General features: G+C 39.1%; 1 protein-coding gene across 1 annotated transcript; it reads right to left on the bottom strand.

Annotated features, from left to right (window-relative positions):
* Positions 1 to 349: 349 nt before the first annotated feature.
* vwa7 (von Willebrand factor A domain containing 7) lies at positions 350 to 16,466 on the bottom strand. The gene is made up of 17 exons (XM_065265067.2): positions 15,993 to 16,466; positions 15,013 to 15,289; positions 13,218 to 13,454; positions 12,768 to 12,864; positions 12,533 to 12,661; positions 12,010 to 12,205; positions 11,563 to 11,738; positions 11,285 to 11,397; positions 9,539 to 9,655; positions 7,812 to 8,018; positions 6,642 to 6,768; positions 5,424 to 5,576; positions 5,079 to 5,171; positions 4,720 to 4,997; positions 4,503 to 4,639; positions 3,508 to 3,673; positions 350 to 2,732 (listed from the first exon to the last, which is right to left on the bottom strand). The coding sequence occupies exons 2-17, from the start codon at positions 15,238 to 15,240 to the stop codon at positions 2,142 to 2,144; spliced, it is 3,045 nt and encodes a 1,014-aa protein (XP_065121139.1). The 5' UTR covers positions 15,241 to 15,289; positions 15,993 to 16,466; the 3' UTR covers positions 350 to 2,141.
* Positions 16,467 to 17,661: the final 1,195 nt, after the last annotated feature.

The raw sequence follows: 17,661 nt of genomic DNA, 5'->3' as shown, positions 1-17,661 counted from the left end.
TTGGGTGTGAACAGAGTCACGTTTCTAGTCAGCATAATATCTAATTTATCTTTCTCCATTCAAACAAACGGAGCTCAGAACTGTCACACTACAGAAGTAAAAATGGTTATGAATGGTCTTTTGTTAATTTAAAAATAAGTAAGCTGCATTTAATTATTTTTTTGGACACTAAGATACGTATGTGATGGTTATATTTGTTTTTTGTTTTTCAGCCACCTTCCGTGAATGGCTAGAGCATAAAAATATTCCAAAGGAGGAATTGGAAGGGCCTCAAAGTCTGGCTGTTACATCACAGAAAAAATAATGGACATTAACAAACAAAAAAAGAAAGCCATGTATTTGATGGAAATATCCAGAATGTTTTTCTTTATTAAAAAGTGAATAAACCAGGCCGGTCGGCCAGCACACCAGCAACCATCACCTAATGCTAGACCAGTATCCCAAGCTGGTCCCAGCATGCAAAACATACCTTATGCTGGTGACCAGCAATTCTGTTTTTAGCAGGGTAATTCTAGGCATAAGATAGCCTACGTACATCCAGATAGCATATTGTAATGAGACGAGTGGCATGTCAATATATATACTTGTATCCTTTACACGTTTCTCGTCTTCTATCCAGTTTTCCTTAATTGGGCACCTGTCTAAAGGGGGATTTATAGTCGTGCGTAGGTCCTATCCGTAGCCTGTGCGTAGCTCTGCGTAGCCTGACGCGCACCTCACAAAATTTCTAACAGCGCGTCGGCTCTACGCGGACCGAAAGCGCTGTGATTGGTCCACCAGAACCCCTCCCGTCAGGTAAAAAAAACTGCGTCATAGGTATTTCCGTTTGAGACGGTGAAAACAAAGATGAGCCAAGTTGAGGAGTGATTTAACTCAAACTGCAACATAAGTCGCTGTTTATTTACTTCCATCATTGCTGGTCTTCTCAAATTATACACAACAAGTTTCTATTTCTTCTTCGTTTGTGGGTTAACTTGCTTAGCTTCTTCTTCTGTGATGACTTCTGCTGCTACTGTGGTTACACGCGTGATTACTGCCAACCAGTGGTTTCGCGTGTGTTTGCACTTCGACGCGGATGGCGACGCAAAAGTATAAATGAAAACCGACGAGGAACCTACGCCGCCGCGGCTACACCGTAGGACATACGCACGACTATAAATCGCCCTTAAGACCTTAATTCTCATCTATAATGTTTTTGGTGTTAATGTAGGCTAGAAATTCTCCCGCTCTTTCATTAACTGAGCGCATGGTGAACTAAAATGATTGCCGTGTCATGAAAATGAGCAGTAAAAACCTGATGCATTCCGTATTTTGTCATGGAAGCCCCGCACATCCGCGAGTAGGCTACTTGTAAAAAACTGTTGCCTATTCATCCATTCCCATGGCTCCAACCAGGGATGAATTTAGAAGCTACCAAACACTTCCATGTTTTCTCTATTTAAAGACTGTTACATGATTACTTACATGAGTAGGTATGTATGGTGGCACAAAATAAAACTTTAGTTTGGAGCGTTAGGCTAAATGCTAACACATTCAAGAAGCGCTGTACAAAGATTAAAAGTGCACGCATTGAAAAAAAGATAGGTATGTATTAATTAATCTAAGCTGAGGTAAGAACATAGTAAAATATTGAAAAACTGTGTCGTTTTCCTTTAAAGTGTGACAAACATGCAAAAAATAAACAATCACGAAGGCGGCCAACACTTTTCCACACCACTGTATATGAAAAAAAAACATACATTCAAATTGTTAAAACAGTGCAGTCAGTTTTCAAAAGCATGTTATCCATGTAAAAACCTGAAAACTATGGAGTCATTATGAGTCAAATTATCATTTGATGATCTAGCAATTCACAGAATGAACCAACCCTGAGTGATCTGACTTATACTAGTTTTACAGTGACTTATACTATATAATAAAAAGTAGTACGATTTATTTTGTTACCCACGTTGTAATGGGTAAAAATGAGATTCACTGGGTAGAGGCAGAAAATCCCACAATATTTTTCATGAAATTAGCATAGCGTTTGTAGGCTATTATGTGGAAAAAAGATCCTCTACATTCTGAAATTCACTTTCCTGGATTTAGCTCCCCAAGTATCCTCATTTCCAGCCATATGTATGAACAGCAACTGAAGGATTTCAACTGAGCTCATGAAAAACACATAATGTCAAGTGAACCCAGAACATAAGAACAACCAGCGGCTGAGATGTCCCACTGGGTGCACTGTTTTCTCTTAGCGCCCTCTGTTGACTGGCTATGAGATGGCATCGTCTCATATTTCCTGCTCTGTCCCACAACACCAGCTCTGCTTGAGGAAAACAGCAGCTTGAGGAATAAAACATCATTATGAGCTTCCCCTTTGACCATTCACTGATATTTACAGGTGCTTCTCTACTCATTACCCGGATGCTCTTCGATCTTTGAGATTCATGTTCATCTTCTGTACCTGAAGGCTGACTGTTGTTAAACTCCACAGATTCAGAGGTGTGCGTTTGAGACTGTAACAAAGGGAGCTGAGCGACTCCTGTGCTTTCTTCATGAAGCTGTGTGGTAGTCACATGAGACAGGGTGAGGACACCTTCTCCTTGTGCCAGCTGTGCATATGCCAGTCCAGAATGACCCCTGTCTTTGGCTACCAGTGAGACTTTCCAGCTGCCCAGAGAGCACAGTGAAGGGCAGACAGACTCCACACGCAGAGCAGAACATACTGGAGGGCTTGTGTCTTGTTCCTGTAAAGAAATGTTTGCATTCATGAATATTTTTACTTTTAATACAATTGCTTCTTGTGTACAGGTACAGTAAGATAATCTATGTCCCTGTGATCTACACTGTTCAAAGGTTTTAAAGCACAGCGGAAATGTTTTCTTTTAATCTCCAAAAATATGTAATATTTCTATGCGAATATGTGTATGCGAAAATATAATAATTTCTGTTGTAGACAAAACTATAACTTTAAGCATAATAAATGCTTTCATCAGAAAACTAAAAAGTTTTGTGAATTAAATATTGTACAAATAAAAAGTAAGGGATCAAGGGGGCATTTTTAACTAAAACTTCACATAAGCACTCTGGGGACACCAACAACTTATCTTATATCTTTAAAAATTATCATAATATGACCCCTTTTACATTAAACAGGTCTAAAAATCCAACCAGTCTACCCAGCTGTAAATGCCATTAGCTATTAAAATCTTTTCTTGCTTATAATAAACTGACTTGATAACACATACGCAGTCACTCAGAATGCTCTCAATTACATAAAAATGCATAATGTATGAGTGTGTTGGTGCTTATGGGGTTGGGAGTGAGTATAAGGGTGAGAGGGAAAAAACACAGTATACTCATTACAAACATTTTGGATGCTAATTTTGAACATAATTCCCATAGTTATATTTGTGTTTTTTTATAGTTTTTATGAATTTAACATGATTATAAAATGTGTGGAAAAAGATCAAGGAAGAATAAGTGTTTGAGAATTTTCGAACAGTAGTGTATTGTTTTCACCTGAGGTATGATGGTCAGATGCACCACAGCATAGTTTGAGTCTTGTGAATCTTCTGCCTTGACAGTAAGGGTCAAAGTGATGGATCTTCCTATCTGAGCTTTGTGAGGTGTACTCAGTTCAATCTCCCTCTTCACAGAGCTCCTTTCAGCAATAAACAACCGATTTCTAATAGAGAATAAAATAATGGTCAGGAACATATAAGGGCTCAGATGCCAAAGCTTTCTGCGCGTATTAGACATTCATCAAATATTTTCGCTTTAATTCCGCTTAATTGCGACCTCAGGCCATTCAGAAACACTGGTTTGTTGGCAGAATCCATTAACTCTTTCGCCGCCATTGACGAGATATCTCGTCAATCAAGAGAAAACGCTTCCCTGCCAATGACGAGATTTTCCGTCTTTCCGCAATACCGCTATTATCCACCTTCTTAAACCCGGAAGTATTGCCTTATGGCAAGCGGCTGCATGTCCGTGTCTGTTTTAAATATCGCTCTGAATGGGATCTCTATGGAAAGTCTGTCTGCTTTTTGCTCAAAATGTGGTGTTTTTGCAGAAACCTACCCATATTCAAAAGCTGATAACAAAAGAACCATTGAAGGTAGCATGAAACGGGGTTTTTTGTTTGAAAGCAGAGGGTCTGTTTTTCATTTGGTATGTTGTATGTTTATATATTTAAAGAAGAACATTTTCTGGAAGGCATTAAACTTTGGTGAAAATCGTGAAAAACGCTGGCGCTGGCTGGCAACTTTTTTAAAAAACGCTGGCGGTGAAAGAGTTAAGAGATTAAAAACTACAAATTTACAAGAAAACATGTCAGACGTACTTAAAGGCTTTTGTATCTTAGCTTTTCATAAAGTATATACATCATCTGATTGGAACTGATAATTAATTCTTATTCACTGATTCACATTGAATAATATTTATGGACCAAAGATTATAGCTTTTGTTATGATGTTATGCAAGTTATTTATTTTTTCTTTTTCTGAATTTCTCACCTGTGTTTTTCATGGTGTGAAAGGTATCCATAGTCATCTTCAGCTGAAAGAATGAACTGACGGCTTGGGCCATGGTTAAATACCTCAAACAACACAGTAGAACTGTGACCTGGTACAAGGTGTGGAGCAGAAAGGACCTGCCCGCAAGGACAACTTTTAAATTTAGCCCTTTCACATTTTTTAAACACATTACTCTCAGAATTTTCTGTATTCATACCTGCATCTGTACGTGTGTGGGTTGAATCATCTCTGTTGAAACTCTTTCGAGAAGGTTCCCCTTTCCGTCCTTTCCAGAGAGACACAAACTGAACTGCATTCTGGGTACAGAGTCTATGTAGCCCACTAGCTCCTCCCCAGACCAAGAAGAAGATGAAGAGTTTAGCAACACATTCAGCACGCTCTCCCCATTGGGTCCTAATAGGGTCATGTGACTGAATGAGGCATCTTCATTGGATGAGAGGCCTATCACTGCAACCACTAGAAACACTGGGGTGTCTGTGAAGAAATGTGGTGGTTAAAAGTGTTTTCACTTGGTTGTGAATTGGTCTATCAAAAGCAGAAAGGTTTCAGACAGACCTGCTATTGGACTGCCATCTATTTTCCTTAACCCTGGATGCGTCTCATTTGCCTCTTTTGCAAAATAGTACAAAAAGTCCAAGCTGCTGTCACCTAGGAAACACAGTTTACAGTGTTTAACCATCTGAAGCACACTTTTATATTTGCAACATAAGCTGTTTCAATAGCAGAAGGGAAAATAATGAGTAGTTAGAGAATTAAAACTAAACACATTCATTTTTTCTGATGGAGAATCCAACCTGATCCTGGAGTCATGCGTTTTATTTTTAATTATTATTAACTTTTTTTGACATAATGCTTTTTAGTTATGGTGCTTAGATTAACAGGAAAACACTGGGTCTTTACCTAGGACATTGAAAGTAACTGGTCCAATGGCTCTGGTCACAACCTGCCATATACCTATTTCTAGTGGAGTCAACAGGCTTATTCTGTACAGACCCTGTGATGAGTCCAGCACTACCAGCGGGCCATCGGAGCCAGGAACCAACTGACTAGAACCTGATAGATAGATAGACAGATATGTGCTTTGGAGAAATCATTATGTACCGCTAAGGTACCAACATGTTCCTTAGAGGTACCAATGTTTACATTTTAGGTACAAAAGTGTACTTTTTAAAAAGGTACCGCTCCAGTGACAACTTTTGTACTTTCGTGTACCTTTTTTCTGACCCCATAGGTGGGGTTCATTGGAACAAACAGAGGGTTTGTTGTAACACCTGTTATGCTGCATTTACACCAGCCGCGGTAGAGGCGTCAAGCGCAAGTTATTTCAATGTTAAGTCAATGTGAAGACGCGTTGACGCGCGTCTGGAGGTCTCGCGGCGCGCATGAGGCGTTTGGCGCAGCGCGGTAGACGCAATTCCTTTTGCCTCATTCAGGGGTCTAGTTTGCGCGAATGCCGCCAATTGCAATGACGCAAATTTGCGGCTGACGCCCGAGTTGAAAGATTTGAACTTTTGAACTCGTTAACCAATCAGGAGCCTGCTTGCTGCTGTGAGTCACTCATTCAGCATGAAGGCTTGATATTGTCTGTGAGCAGTCACCTGAGCTATATGACACAAGTTCTTATTTCTATAGAGACCAAAATAAAAAGGACCTCGCTTGAAAGAGAGTCCTTGAGGACATTGGGCAACCTGGTAAGTTGTAAATACACATTTCACTTTTGAGTCACGTGCCGTTTATCGACCCGCGCCATTTATTTGTCCCCTTATAGTAAGGTGACTAAATACAAACCGGTAACTCTCTTGATAAATGCACAATCAACATTAGCCATCCTGCAAACAGACAACCGCATAGCACTTGTCCCTCCCACAAAAGCGGATTTTGCCTCTAGACGTGCAAATGCATTCAAACTGTTCAAGCGGCAAACTAGGCACAGTAGACGTGATTTTGATGCCTGAAACGCAGTTGGTGTAAATGCAGCATTAGAAAAATTAGTTTAAACACAACAATTCAATAAAATTCTGTCTATATACTAAAGGTGGGTATTGTTTATATATATTGCCTATATTAGATAGATATCCACCCCAACTCTATAAAAGGTTTGTGGTTGTGTGAGTGTACCTGATGGGCTTATGAGCTGACAGTGTATGATCTGGCCTGTGATGTGCAGCTTCACATTCATCACAGCTTTGTCCAATCTAAAGGATTTCGATGAATCTAACCCACTGTCTACATGAAGCAGCGTCACCTATTCAGAGAGAGAAATACATTTTTTAGGAGTCATATGACCCGATTTCATGTTTCCTTTGTCATTAGAGTGTTAAAAGATGTCTTGCATATAGAAGGTCTGTAAAGTTGCAAATATTAAAGTTGCAAGCCCAAAGAGATCTTTTTTTAAAAGTGAAGCCTGATCCAGAATGCCTCGTTCAAACACACCCCTGCAGTTGGACGTCATAATGCAGGGAGCATTTGCATAACATAGCCCTAATGTATAAACAAAGATATAGGGTGTAACTTTTGCTTCGTCTGTGTTTTCTGGGTCAGATTCAGACTCGTATTGATAAGGTACAGTAGTAAAGACAATATTATCTCCTTTCACTATTGCTTTGGGAGCTGACCTTCCAAACATGGTAAGGAGCGTCACATTTCCGTTTACGCACTTGAGGTATTCGACCAAACACAATGCACTGGATCACAATGCAAGTCATTTGTCTGTGTATGTTTGAGAAATCAGGTAAACTTTATGACCCAGGAGTGTAGCTGCACAACACCTGCGCTCACAGCAATGGCTGAAGAAACAAACAGAGTAGAAAGGAGCTTTAAACTCATCAGATCACATCATTTCATGGAAAATTAATAGAAAATATGTAAACAAAGTAAACATGTGTCAGTACAACTAGATTTCCCTAAACGTGTTTTGGATTTAAATTCAGTCAGTGAATCACTGTCATCACAAACACATGGGAGCAGATGTGAATGAATGAGTTTGTGTCACGTTATTGATTAAATTGGTTGATGATGGACAGGGGTTTTCAAGCTGTGACAATGACATTGTTATGGCTATAACCATTAAACCGTTACAAATCGTTTTTTTTTTTTTACCATAAACCAGTCAAACACATTGCATTATACCAAATACACCAAATAATCAGATTTGTAGCAATGGAATATTGGCTCTTTAACATAAGTACATTGACAACAGCGAGTGAAAATCTAGAATAGCAACAGGACTGCATTAAATCTTAAAGGAGACAGATGCTTTAGTCTGCTGGGCCTCTTGATTTATTGTACCTTACTGGAAGTGGTCGTGTCTTCTACAATGGCCGACACTTTGTGAATGTCTTTTTTTGTAGTGAAGATGGTCATTCCTCCAGACACAGACGACAGAGAAGAATACAGAGAGAATCTATCTGGAGACAGAGTTTCTCTCTTCTTCCTCTTTCTCAACAATCTTCCTCTTCCTTTGAGACTTGGATCTTCAGTGAGCAGAAAATTCACCTAGGACAAAAAACTGAACAACTTAACAAAACAAATAAAACAGTGTGTGGGAAATTTTTGCAGACGGACATTTGTGAATAGGAGTTCTATTCTAAGACTACGTTTACACGTGGGCGGCTATTTTCATAAATGGACATTTCAACCTCTCCGGTTTCAAAAATAACTTCATGCACACGTCAGTTTTCAGAAAAGTGTTCATTGACACGTACCCATGTATATATGGTGTAACGAGAAGGTCAAGCCCATGTAAGGGCGCACTCACACTATTCAAACCAAACCGCGCTCGGGGACATTTTACCCCCAAAGCCTGGTTTGTTTGATTAGTGTGATCGCTAGGGCTCAGGCGCGGAAGGCTGTGGTGTGAGCGCAATCGCGCTTGAGCGCAATTCAAAAGGTGAAGACGTCAGTTGCGCGACCACTCACCTTCAACTGCCTCCATAAAAACCTTTTGATGTGAGCTGCGTGGTTACGTGAATGTCCGAACTGCACACGTGACAGATCAATATGATGACATGTGAGAGGGCTGTCTGTAATCTCGCACCAAACGACTCCGTATAAAAAACACATCATTACATCATTACTTATCATTACGGTGGGTTCCAGTGTTAAGAGAGAGCTTTACTTCGTGCTTTTTTCAAAACAATCGCATCTTAATGACGAAAGCGCGCCCGGACTCGGATCGATAAAAAGTACAGTGTGAGTGCGTGCACCTGGGGGAGTAGGGAGGGGTGACAATCGCACTGGGGATGGTTTGGTTTGGATAATGTGAGTGCGCCCTTAGCCAATCAGAATCCCGAAAACAGCAACGAATCACTTCCTGTTCCTCTTTTGAACAAGGTCGCACTTTTGATGTAGGCGCGAGCTCTGGCGCATACTGTGATGTTGGCTGCCAGTTTTCTCAGTTTACATGCAACCGTGCAACCGAATATTTTCAAAATCTCCACTCTGGCCGGAGTTTTTAGAAAGAATCTGTTTCAGAGGCGAGTTCTCTGTTTGCATGTAAACGAAGTGCGCGAACAAAGGGAAATGTCTCAGTTTTTTTCGAAATAACCATGTGCGTGTAAACAGAGCTTGTGTGTTTTTTAAAGGTGGTTTTGTCAATAACACATGTTTTGTAGTTCTAAACGTAGTTTCGAGAGGAGCCTAAACATTCAGGTCTGTCAATCATCATTATGGGCGTATATAAGGCAGCCTTCCAGCCTCCGGGTCCAGCTGCAGTTTTTCCGGCATCCCACCTCCTCCCCATCTCCTCCTTCACTGCTCTCTTTCTTCCTCTGTGCATTTCTGTTGCAAGTGGGGGTTGAACTTGGGGCTCGAGCCCCGGCCTCAGGTTAGCTCTCTCTGAATGTTCAGAGCTCAGCCGTAGAGCTCCCTTCGAGGACAGCAAGCCAAGTTTGTTTACCGTTAATCATTAAGATCTGAATGCGCAGGCGAACTATTGAATTAAAGGTAAAATAGCTGAAGTGCCACATGTCATTACTGAAACATCCCTGTGTGTATGAATTGTGCATGTGTATTACCTTTGTCTGCTTCTCCAGTATGAGAGCCTGAACTGCCCCATGCAGATGAGGATCTTTAGGGGAGGCGTCTGTAAATACGAAAATCTCTGAGAGTGGAGGGCAATGGGTCAAAGCCAGCTGACCAGGAGACAAACACACATTAGAAAATACAGTAACTGTACCTAAAAGATTTCATTTAAACTTTCATGTATTAACTTCATTAAAACAACTTCATTATGACATGAATGCTGCTAAACATCACTGGGTAAGACCAATTCTTCCTCCACTGCCTGAACTTATAATATCATCCCTTTACACAAGCTTTGCTTCCAGTGACACAAGGGACAATGAGCATTGGCAACCAGATGGAGAGTGTCCAGAGGGCAACGAAGGTGACAAGCCTTACTTTTTGCAAATGATGAGCGACTTTCGGGAGCGACTACCAATATGAGTAACCAAACTCATTTGTTTATACAGTAAGTAGGGATGTAACGGTATTATAAATTTCGTGGTATTGCGGTATAAAATTTTCGCGGTGCAACCGTGGTCACGTGATTCGGTAAAACATTGGGTCTTCCGGGCAACACGTGTAGTTTTTTTCCACCCAAGTGCAGCGAGTGGATGGACGCGGGAACTACAATTCCCATAATCCCATGCGTGCCACTCTGTCTGATGCCTCTCTACAAGTGGAGCAACAATGGCAGAAGCAAAAGAAACGCGGATTTTAAATCTGATGTGTGGAAAAAGTTCGCGTTCGCTGTGACAAGAAATGAGAAAGGACAAAATGTGATGGACATACAAAAAACGAGTGTGAGTAAATCCATGAATGAGGAGAGTGTGTGCCGTTTCTCAATTAGAAAGCAGCCTCCTTAGGTCGCATATGCAGGCTGCATACGTCATTACACGCCTGGTGTATTTAAGTAAAATGAGTATTACATTCGCAAGTCATAACCATGTTACAACAATATACGAATGAATAAGAATAATTGTCAACTTGAAAAATGTTAATATTCTAAAATAAGACGTTCTTCATGACGTATGCAGCCTCCAAATGCGACCTATGGAGGCTGCAGACTTCCGATTGGGAAATGAGCCCCTGCATTGAGTGAGCTGACCTCAGCTCTAGGTCCAGCTACAATAAGTAAGCTGCTATTTTCATTTTTACTGGGTTGTTTTTATTTTCAGGAATTGACCCGCTTAAAACCCATCATCTTTTCTTGATTCTGCAATCACAACTGTTGCTTTCATAGGAGTATCAAGCATTAGCATTATTAATAATAATAAAAACTAGGTCAATTGAGGGAGTGACTCAATTCTTAAAACCTGACTGATTGGGAGTTGTTTAAAGTTGACAAACTAAACTGAAACTTTATTTTTTATTTTATTACATGGTCTAATTATTTTTGTGCTTTTATGAAAATTGTAAACACTACACTATGCTACACTTTGTACATTGTAATGTTCAGTCTTGTTTAATGAACACTTATGGCAGTTTTTCCAAATCTTCATATGTTTTGTCCTTCCTGTAAATGTTTCAATAATTACCGTACCGTGGGCATCCTACCGAAATACTACCGTACCGTGAATTTTTGATACCGTTACATCCCTAACAGTAAGTGTTCCTAGGACATCAAGAAATAGGAAAGCCTCCAACTTTATTGAAAGAGACTGGCGACACACATCGACAAAGTTGCTGGTAGTGTGCATGCAGCTACTACTGCTTATGACTGATCTTTGTATGCATCTCCATGCATCTGCCATAGTTACCTGAAGGGCAGAGAGACACATTTCCGGTTCATCTTCACCACCAAGAGCTATCAGATCCTCCATGTATAGCATAAACTCATGAGGATCATCCGTTTCCCGTACCGGACCAAAACCTGAGATACAACAGACATTTATGAAACTGTAATTTTTTTTTACCTATTTTTGCTCCAAAAGTGTAAAACATGCTGAAAATGAACAGTAAATAAAGTCTCAAGCCTTTTAGCATTTACATTTATAAAAACACAGAAGCTTAATTGAATAGATACATCAAGTCTAACCAGGGTCATGGAAGGGTACCAGAATGAAGGTGCCGGGCAGACTGGTTCTGCGACTCTTTTTACGGGCCTGTATGATGGAGAGCGCACGGAGACGGGCAGCTGTGATCTCTTCAAACATGCTGCCGGTGGTGTCCATGACAAAGACCAAAGCTGGAGGCTGCTGGACACTGAAGAGCCTACAGATCCAACATGTGGATCATTTAATTGAATGAATTGAATGAATTGATTTATTCTTACGTTTAATCGCAAATATTTTACAGACTTTACATTAAAAAGAAAATGTGTTATTTTTAGTCATTCTGTTAGCTTCTCTTCTGCATTCATTCATAACAAAAAGACAACATGTGATCCACCCCACCATACTTTCTTCTCTTTCACTGTGGTGCCTAAAGTAAAACAGATCACTGTAAACAATTGCTGCATAGGGAAATTGAATTGACCTCTGACCTGAGGAAGCTTTTGGGCCCAACCTCATCTCTGAGGTCTTGGAGCACTCTAAGGGTTGCCGTGGTAGCAAGATGAGCAGCCTCTTTATGGAGGTAGTGATGAGGGGAGAAAAGAGGAGATGTGCTGTCTTTGTTGATTCCTCCTGCAGCTCCTTGGTGACGACTGCTGTCCAGAATCCCACCGTGGCTACACTTGCCTTTTTTAATGAGATGCCCTTTTACTTTTCATATATCTCACAAAATATTCACTACAATCATAACCAAATCTAAACATTTAATAGAGAGGGTTATCCAAAGTGACCTGCACAAACTAGTAAATGTTACCAACAATTACAGATCACCCCAAAATCTAAAGGAAAGAATGACAATTTTACATGAGGCACATGAAGCTTGTTTTTAGGATATATATAATACATTTTAGGATATAATATATTTTTGAATGGTGACATAAAGTTCAATTAAATTCTTATTACCATACACCCAGTCGTCTTCATTTATTGTGATATTCAAAACTTGAAATATACCTGGTGGTTTAACCGGGAAGCTGCTGAAGTATCCAGTAGTCAATAGTGGCTTTGTCTGCTGAATCATTTGCTCCAGAAAATTGTTATAACAGCTATACCTGTAGCACTCTGCACAGGTAGGAATGTCCTCTGAAAACAACAAATACGTCTACTGTAAAGGGCAACCAAATTAAAATACAGTTTTTTGAGCAGATGGAAGTGTGATTTAGTGTGGTAGATTAGGAGAGGGATTTACCTGAGGCCACAGGTACTGCAGGCTCTTTGGGATGTAGCAGGTGGAGGTATATTGCCTGCTGACCCATCTCCACCCAATTACTATGACTGTAGAAGTCCTACACACACATTTTGTATTACATAAGTTGATTGCCTTACGAAAATTAACCATGGTTAGTGTAGTAAAACCATGGTTTTGCTGATTTAATCAATACACCAAAAAAACATAGTTCCTACATTTTTACTATAATAAAACCATGGTTAATTTTCGTAAATGTGGCTTTATTGCAGTAGCCCACCATGTTCTTTTTTGGTTTTAACTGTAGTAAAACCATGGTTAATTTTTCGTAAGGGTATTATAACTACAATATTTAGAAATCCATGAATGCTACAAATATCTGGACTCATATGTCTATAAAACTGTGTAATTAAAGTGTAAAAAGCATCCAAATATGTTTTCTAGTTGTTCTACCTGTAGTGAGTGGAAGAGCTGGCCCAGGCGTTGTCTGGCACCCTGGTACTCTTTTGATTTGGTTAGCAGCACCGTTTGACTCCAGAACTCCCGCAGCATCTCTGTGGCTCCTGTAACACGCTCAGAGTCAAAGTGATAGATTGGATCAGACCGCGTGGCGCTCAGGAAGTCCATGGCTGCGTTGGCACTTGCCACGTCACCCACAGCATGCCAAAATCCCCGACCGAGCCCAGTATACTACAACAAACAAATGAGAGCAAATATCTCTTTTTTATTAACTCATGCAGCAATGCATGCTGGGAGTCATAGATCAATTTTGTATTATGTTTTTTTGATTATTTCTCAATAAATATGCTGATATAAATACTGATATTGCTTTATATATAGTACCTATAGTCATGTAAATTAGTGAGTCTTTTCCATGACACTGACATGTTTTTCCACCTGTTTGCGTGAACATGTCACGCATTTCTGTTTACATGTCACTGTCACGTATTTGGTACTCATCTGCTGTCTCCTATTTTTTTACCATTGTCGCTTCGGTTTAGGGTTAGATTTCCATAAAATTACATCCTTACCCAAACCCAACTGTAACCCTAACGCCAGGTGACAATGGTTTAGAAATTAGAAAATACAAAAAATACAACTGAAAAAATAGTATAAACCAATATTTAAAGTGACATCCTAACGGAAACACCAAATCGAACCCTAAACCAAAGCGACAATGATTTCGAAAATAGGACAAAAAGTTGAGTAACAAATACGTGACAGTGACACCAAAACAGAAATGCGTGACATGTTCACGCAAAAAGGCAGAAAAACGTGTCAGTGTCACATTAAAAGACTCACAAATTTACGTGACTATAATTTCGTGATACGGGGTTGCACATATATGCATATTTTGGTTTATGGACTCACTACTGATTTGTCATCGTCATTATTATTACCTCTGTTATTTCTAAAACTACTATCAATATAGGCAAGGCAAGGCAAGTTTATTTGTATAGCACATTTCATACACAGGTCATTCAAAGTGCTTTACATAGAAATGAGAAAACAAAAAATCAAAGATACATGAATTTAAAATATCAATTAAAAGAAAATAAATGTGATTTTAATAAAAACTGTTTAAATGTGTGAAAAAGAATAAAACAAGAATAAAAGTATTAAAAAAATAAGAGAAATAAAAGAATTAAAATATTGCATATATAGTTCATACTTACATTTTTGCTGTTGACTCACCTGCTCTCTTTTTGTTTGCTTTTTCTCTTTTTTTCTTTTAATTTCCTTTAAGTGTAATATTTAACTTTTTTAGCTTTCTCTCTCTTTAATTTTGCTTTTTCTTTAATTTTCTATTTTACTTTCTTCATCTTTTTAAAATTAAAAAGGATTTAAATGCATGGGAGATTATGTAGACAAGAGTGAACAAATATATATGATAATTTTTCTCACTATGTATCTATAAATGTATGAATGAAGTTTATTTTCAGTTGCTTAATCATATTTATATGTCTTTTCAAATGTTATCAAAGGATCTACTTAAAGCATGCTGGTGAACCAACACAATATTGCTGGCTAAGCTAGCAAAATTAATCTGAGTTAAGATTTCAGTCAGTGTGCATGTTTCCTTGAGAATCAAACCCACAACATTTGCACTGGTAACACACCAATTTTATCCAAATTGTCTTACCCCGCTTTACAAGGTATACATTTTATCAGTATGTGCTTAAACCCTTGATCTTTGTGCTGCTAACACAATGGTCTACACAGGAACATTAGTGAGTATGATACCTACCAGCTCTTCACTATCCACATCTTCCATTATTTTGGTTAGGGTTTCTATAGTGATGTTAAGTACAGCCTGCTCAGTCATGTACTGATGTGTGTATGAGTCCCAGGACATTGTCAGTACACGAGACCAGAAGTTGGGCAGGAAGGCTTGACAGATTGGCATGAAGCAGATGAGCAGGACCAATGCACACAGTTGGGTCTTTGCCCTGATGTTCGCACCTTCACACATCATTACACACCGATCCAAACACCTGGAGTGTTCATAGAAAGATGCATCACACCTGTAGATGTGTGAGACGGAGGTGCTTTATTAAGACTTTATTATGAAATTATGTTATGTACAGGATGTGGTGAACTGTCTCGTGATACATGTGAAATTTGCTTTGCCTATTAGTGGTACCAGAGTTTTAGCCAATGCTAAAAAATATGCAGACATTTATTTTAGACATTTTAAATAAAGCAGTGGCAGCACAATGTAATAACCTTACATTATATCATATTTTTTTGTGCAGACAATTTCAGAAATTATAATAATGATAAAGTGTAAAGTGTTATACAGAAGATTAAGTTTGCCTTTGGATGTGTTAAAAACAACACATAAGTGTTAGTTTAGGGACAACGCATTTAGTGTGTATAATCCACACATCTCTTTGTTATTATTGAAACAACACATTTTGTGTTAAAATTCCACATCATGTGTTAAAAGCATAACACAAAATGATGTGTACAAAATGTACATATGCTTTCTAAGAGTGTGGATATGATTGACCAAAACAAAGAAATTTTTATTAACAACCATAATGGTTTGTTATTTCATGTCAGGCTTGGGTGAAGCTTGATTCAACTGTTTACAAGCATTGAAGTATGAAACCATCAATTTCCGATTACTTCATATATCATTTCTATCACTAGTATAGTGTTCACCCCACTACTACACATACTAGAAACACAATTAAGACATAGAAAATTATTTTTAACTCTTACCTCTTTAAATTATTTCCTTAGTTTCAGTCTAGCGTTTCTCACTGTGTGTTTTTTATTTGACAGGTCCAAACTCCAATCAGCAGTGAGCGTCTGGTGTGGTTTTTACCCACAGCCAGATATGTCATATGTGACGCGTCTCTTCACCACATTTCATGCAGTCTTCAGAAAAACACATCTTAATACTCCTGTGGTTGTGAGTATTTCTGGAGGTGCCTCTCCGGCTCGGAGAGAAACATGTTTGCAACCTGCTGAATTGAGAATGATGATAAAAGTCCACTAGGCAGTATATCATGACCTCGCTATTGCATGTGTTTCCCTTCTTGTCTTCTTTCTCCTTTACCCCCCTTTCTCCTTTTTCTCCTGACAATTGCCCCATTTTAACACACTGCATTGACTACACACAATAGTGCTGAATATATTAAGGGCCACGGCGTCCCCCTTGCCCCCTACATACACACCATACTCACTTCCCCCAGTGCTTCTATTGTGACATCACCGCTCAAAGACTTCAGGCATGTTGCTAACCAACCCGTCTTACTTGCATTAAACTGCAGACTTTTGCTTTAGGGGTGCTAAATAAATAAAGTATGTTATTGTGTTATATGTGTTCAATATTGGGTATTGAAGTCATAAACAGGAAAGCTCAAAGATGGCGGCGCCCACATTTACATCAAGAAACAAGTGGATTGATCACCAAAAAGTAAAATCAACTGACATACATCTTCCTTATATGGTATGATCTGTTTTATCTTACCACACAACTGGACAAGCAAAAAGCATGAGAACTGTAAAAAATGGTTCCTAGCTGTCACTGTTTTGTGGGGTAGTAATACCCTAATGGTTAGTGAGCTGGGTTTGAAACCCAAAGGTTGCCGGTTAGAGTCTCACAGCCAGCCGGTTGCAACTGAGGTGCCTTTGAGCAAGTCATCTTCCCACAATGTGCACACACACACCAGAAACAAAGAGATTGGCCCTCATTTATCAAAAGTGCGTACACCAAATTTCCAGCGTACACCTGGCGTACGCACAAAACCACGGTGACTTTGAGATTTATCAATATGGACGTTGGCGTACGGCACGCTCAAATCCTACGCCAGCTCAGGAGGTGGTGTACATGTAAGCACGTTTTGAGTTAGTTCCAGAAAACGCACTGACAAACTAAAAGTTATGATATATTTTGATCCACTGTAAAAAAAAAAAACATGATAATTTTAAACTTCAGTGTTTTTGTGCAACATGGACTAATGTTTAATTTGTGTGACTTTACCATAGCATTTGATTTGTAGGCATATTACTTCAGTTGCGAGCCTGTGCGCTTTACCTGACGTTTCAGGGCAGAGCATGTGAGCGGAGCGTAGCAGGAGAGCGTTGAACGTGTTGATTACTGCTCTGTGGTTTGGTCTAGTATTTCAACAACTAATATAAAAAAATTACAAGTGATTCAAAATAAAGCAGCATTTGATCTTGTGGGTTTAGATCAAATGTTGATAAAATGCATGAAAGCCTTTTATGGTTTAAAGTTAAAAACAGATTTGTGTATTCACTTATGTGTTTTTTATATAAAGTTATAATGAACATAACACCGGTTACCTTATATACAAAATTATCCTTTAGTACTGATATGCAATATTATTCAACAAGGCATGTGATAGAGGGTAGCTTTATTTTG

The sequence above is a fragment of the Paramisgurnus dabryanus genome, chromosome 9 (assembly GCF_030506205.2).
Source record: "Paramisgurnus dabryanus chromosome 9, PD_genome_1.1, whole genome shotgun sequence".
Lineage (NCBI taxonomy): Eukaryota > Metazoa > Chordata > Actinopteri > Cypriniformes > Cobitidae > Paramisgurnus > Paramisgurnus dabryanus.
The sequence above is the reverse complement of the archived record's forward strand: the minus strand, read 5'-3'. Positions and strand labels throughout refer to the sequence as shown.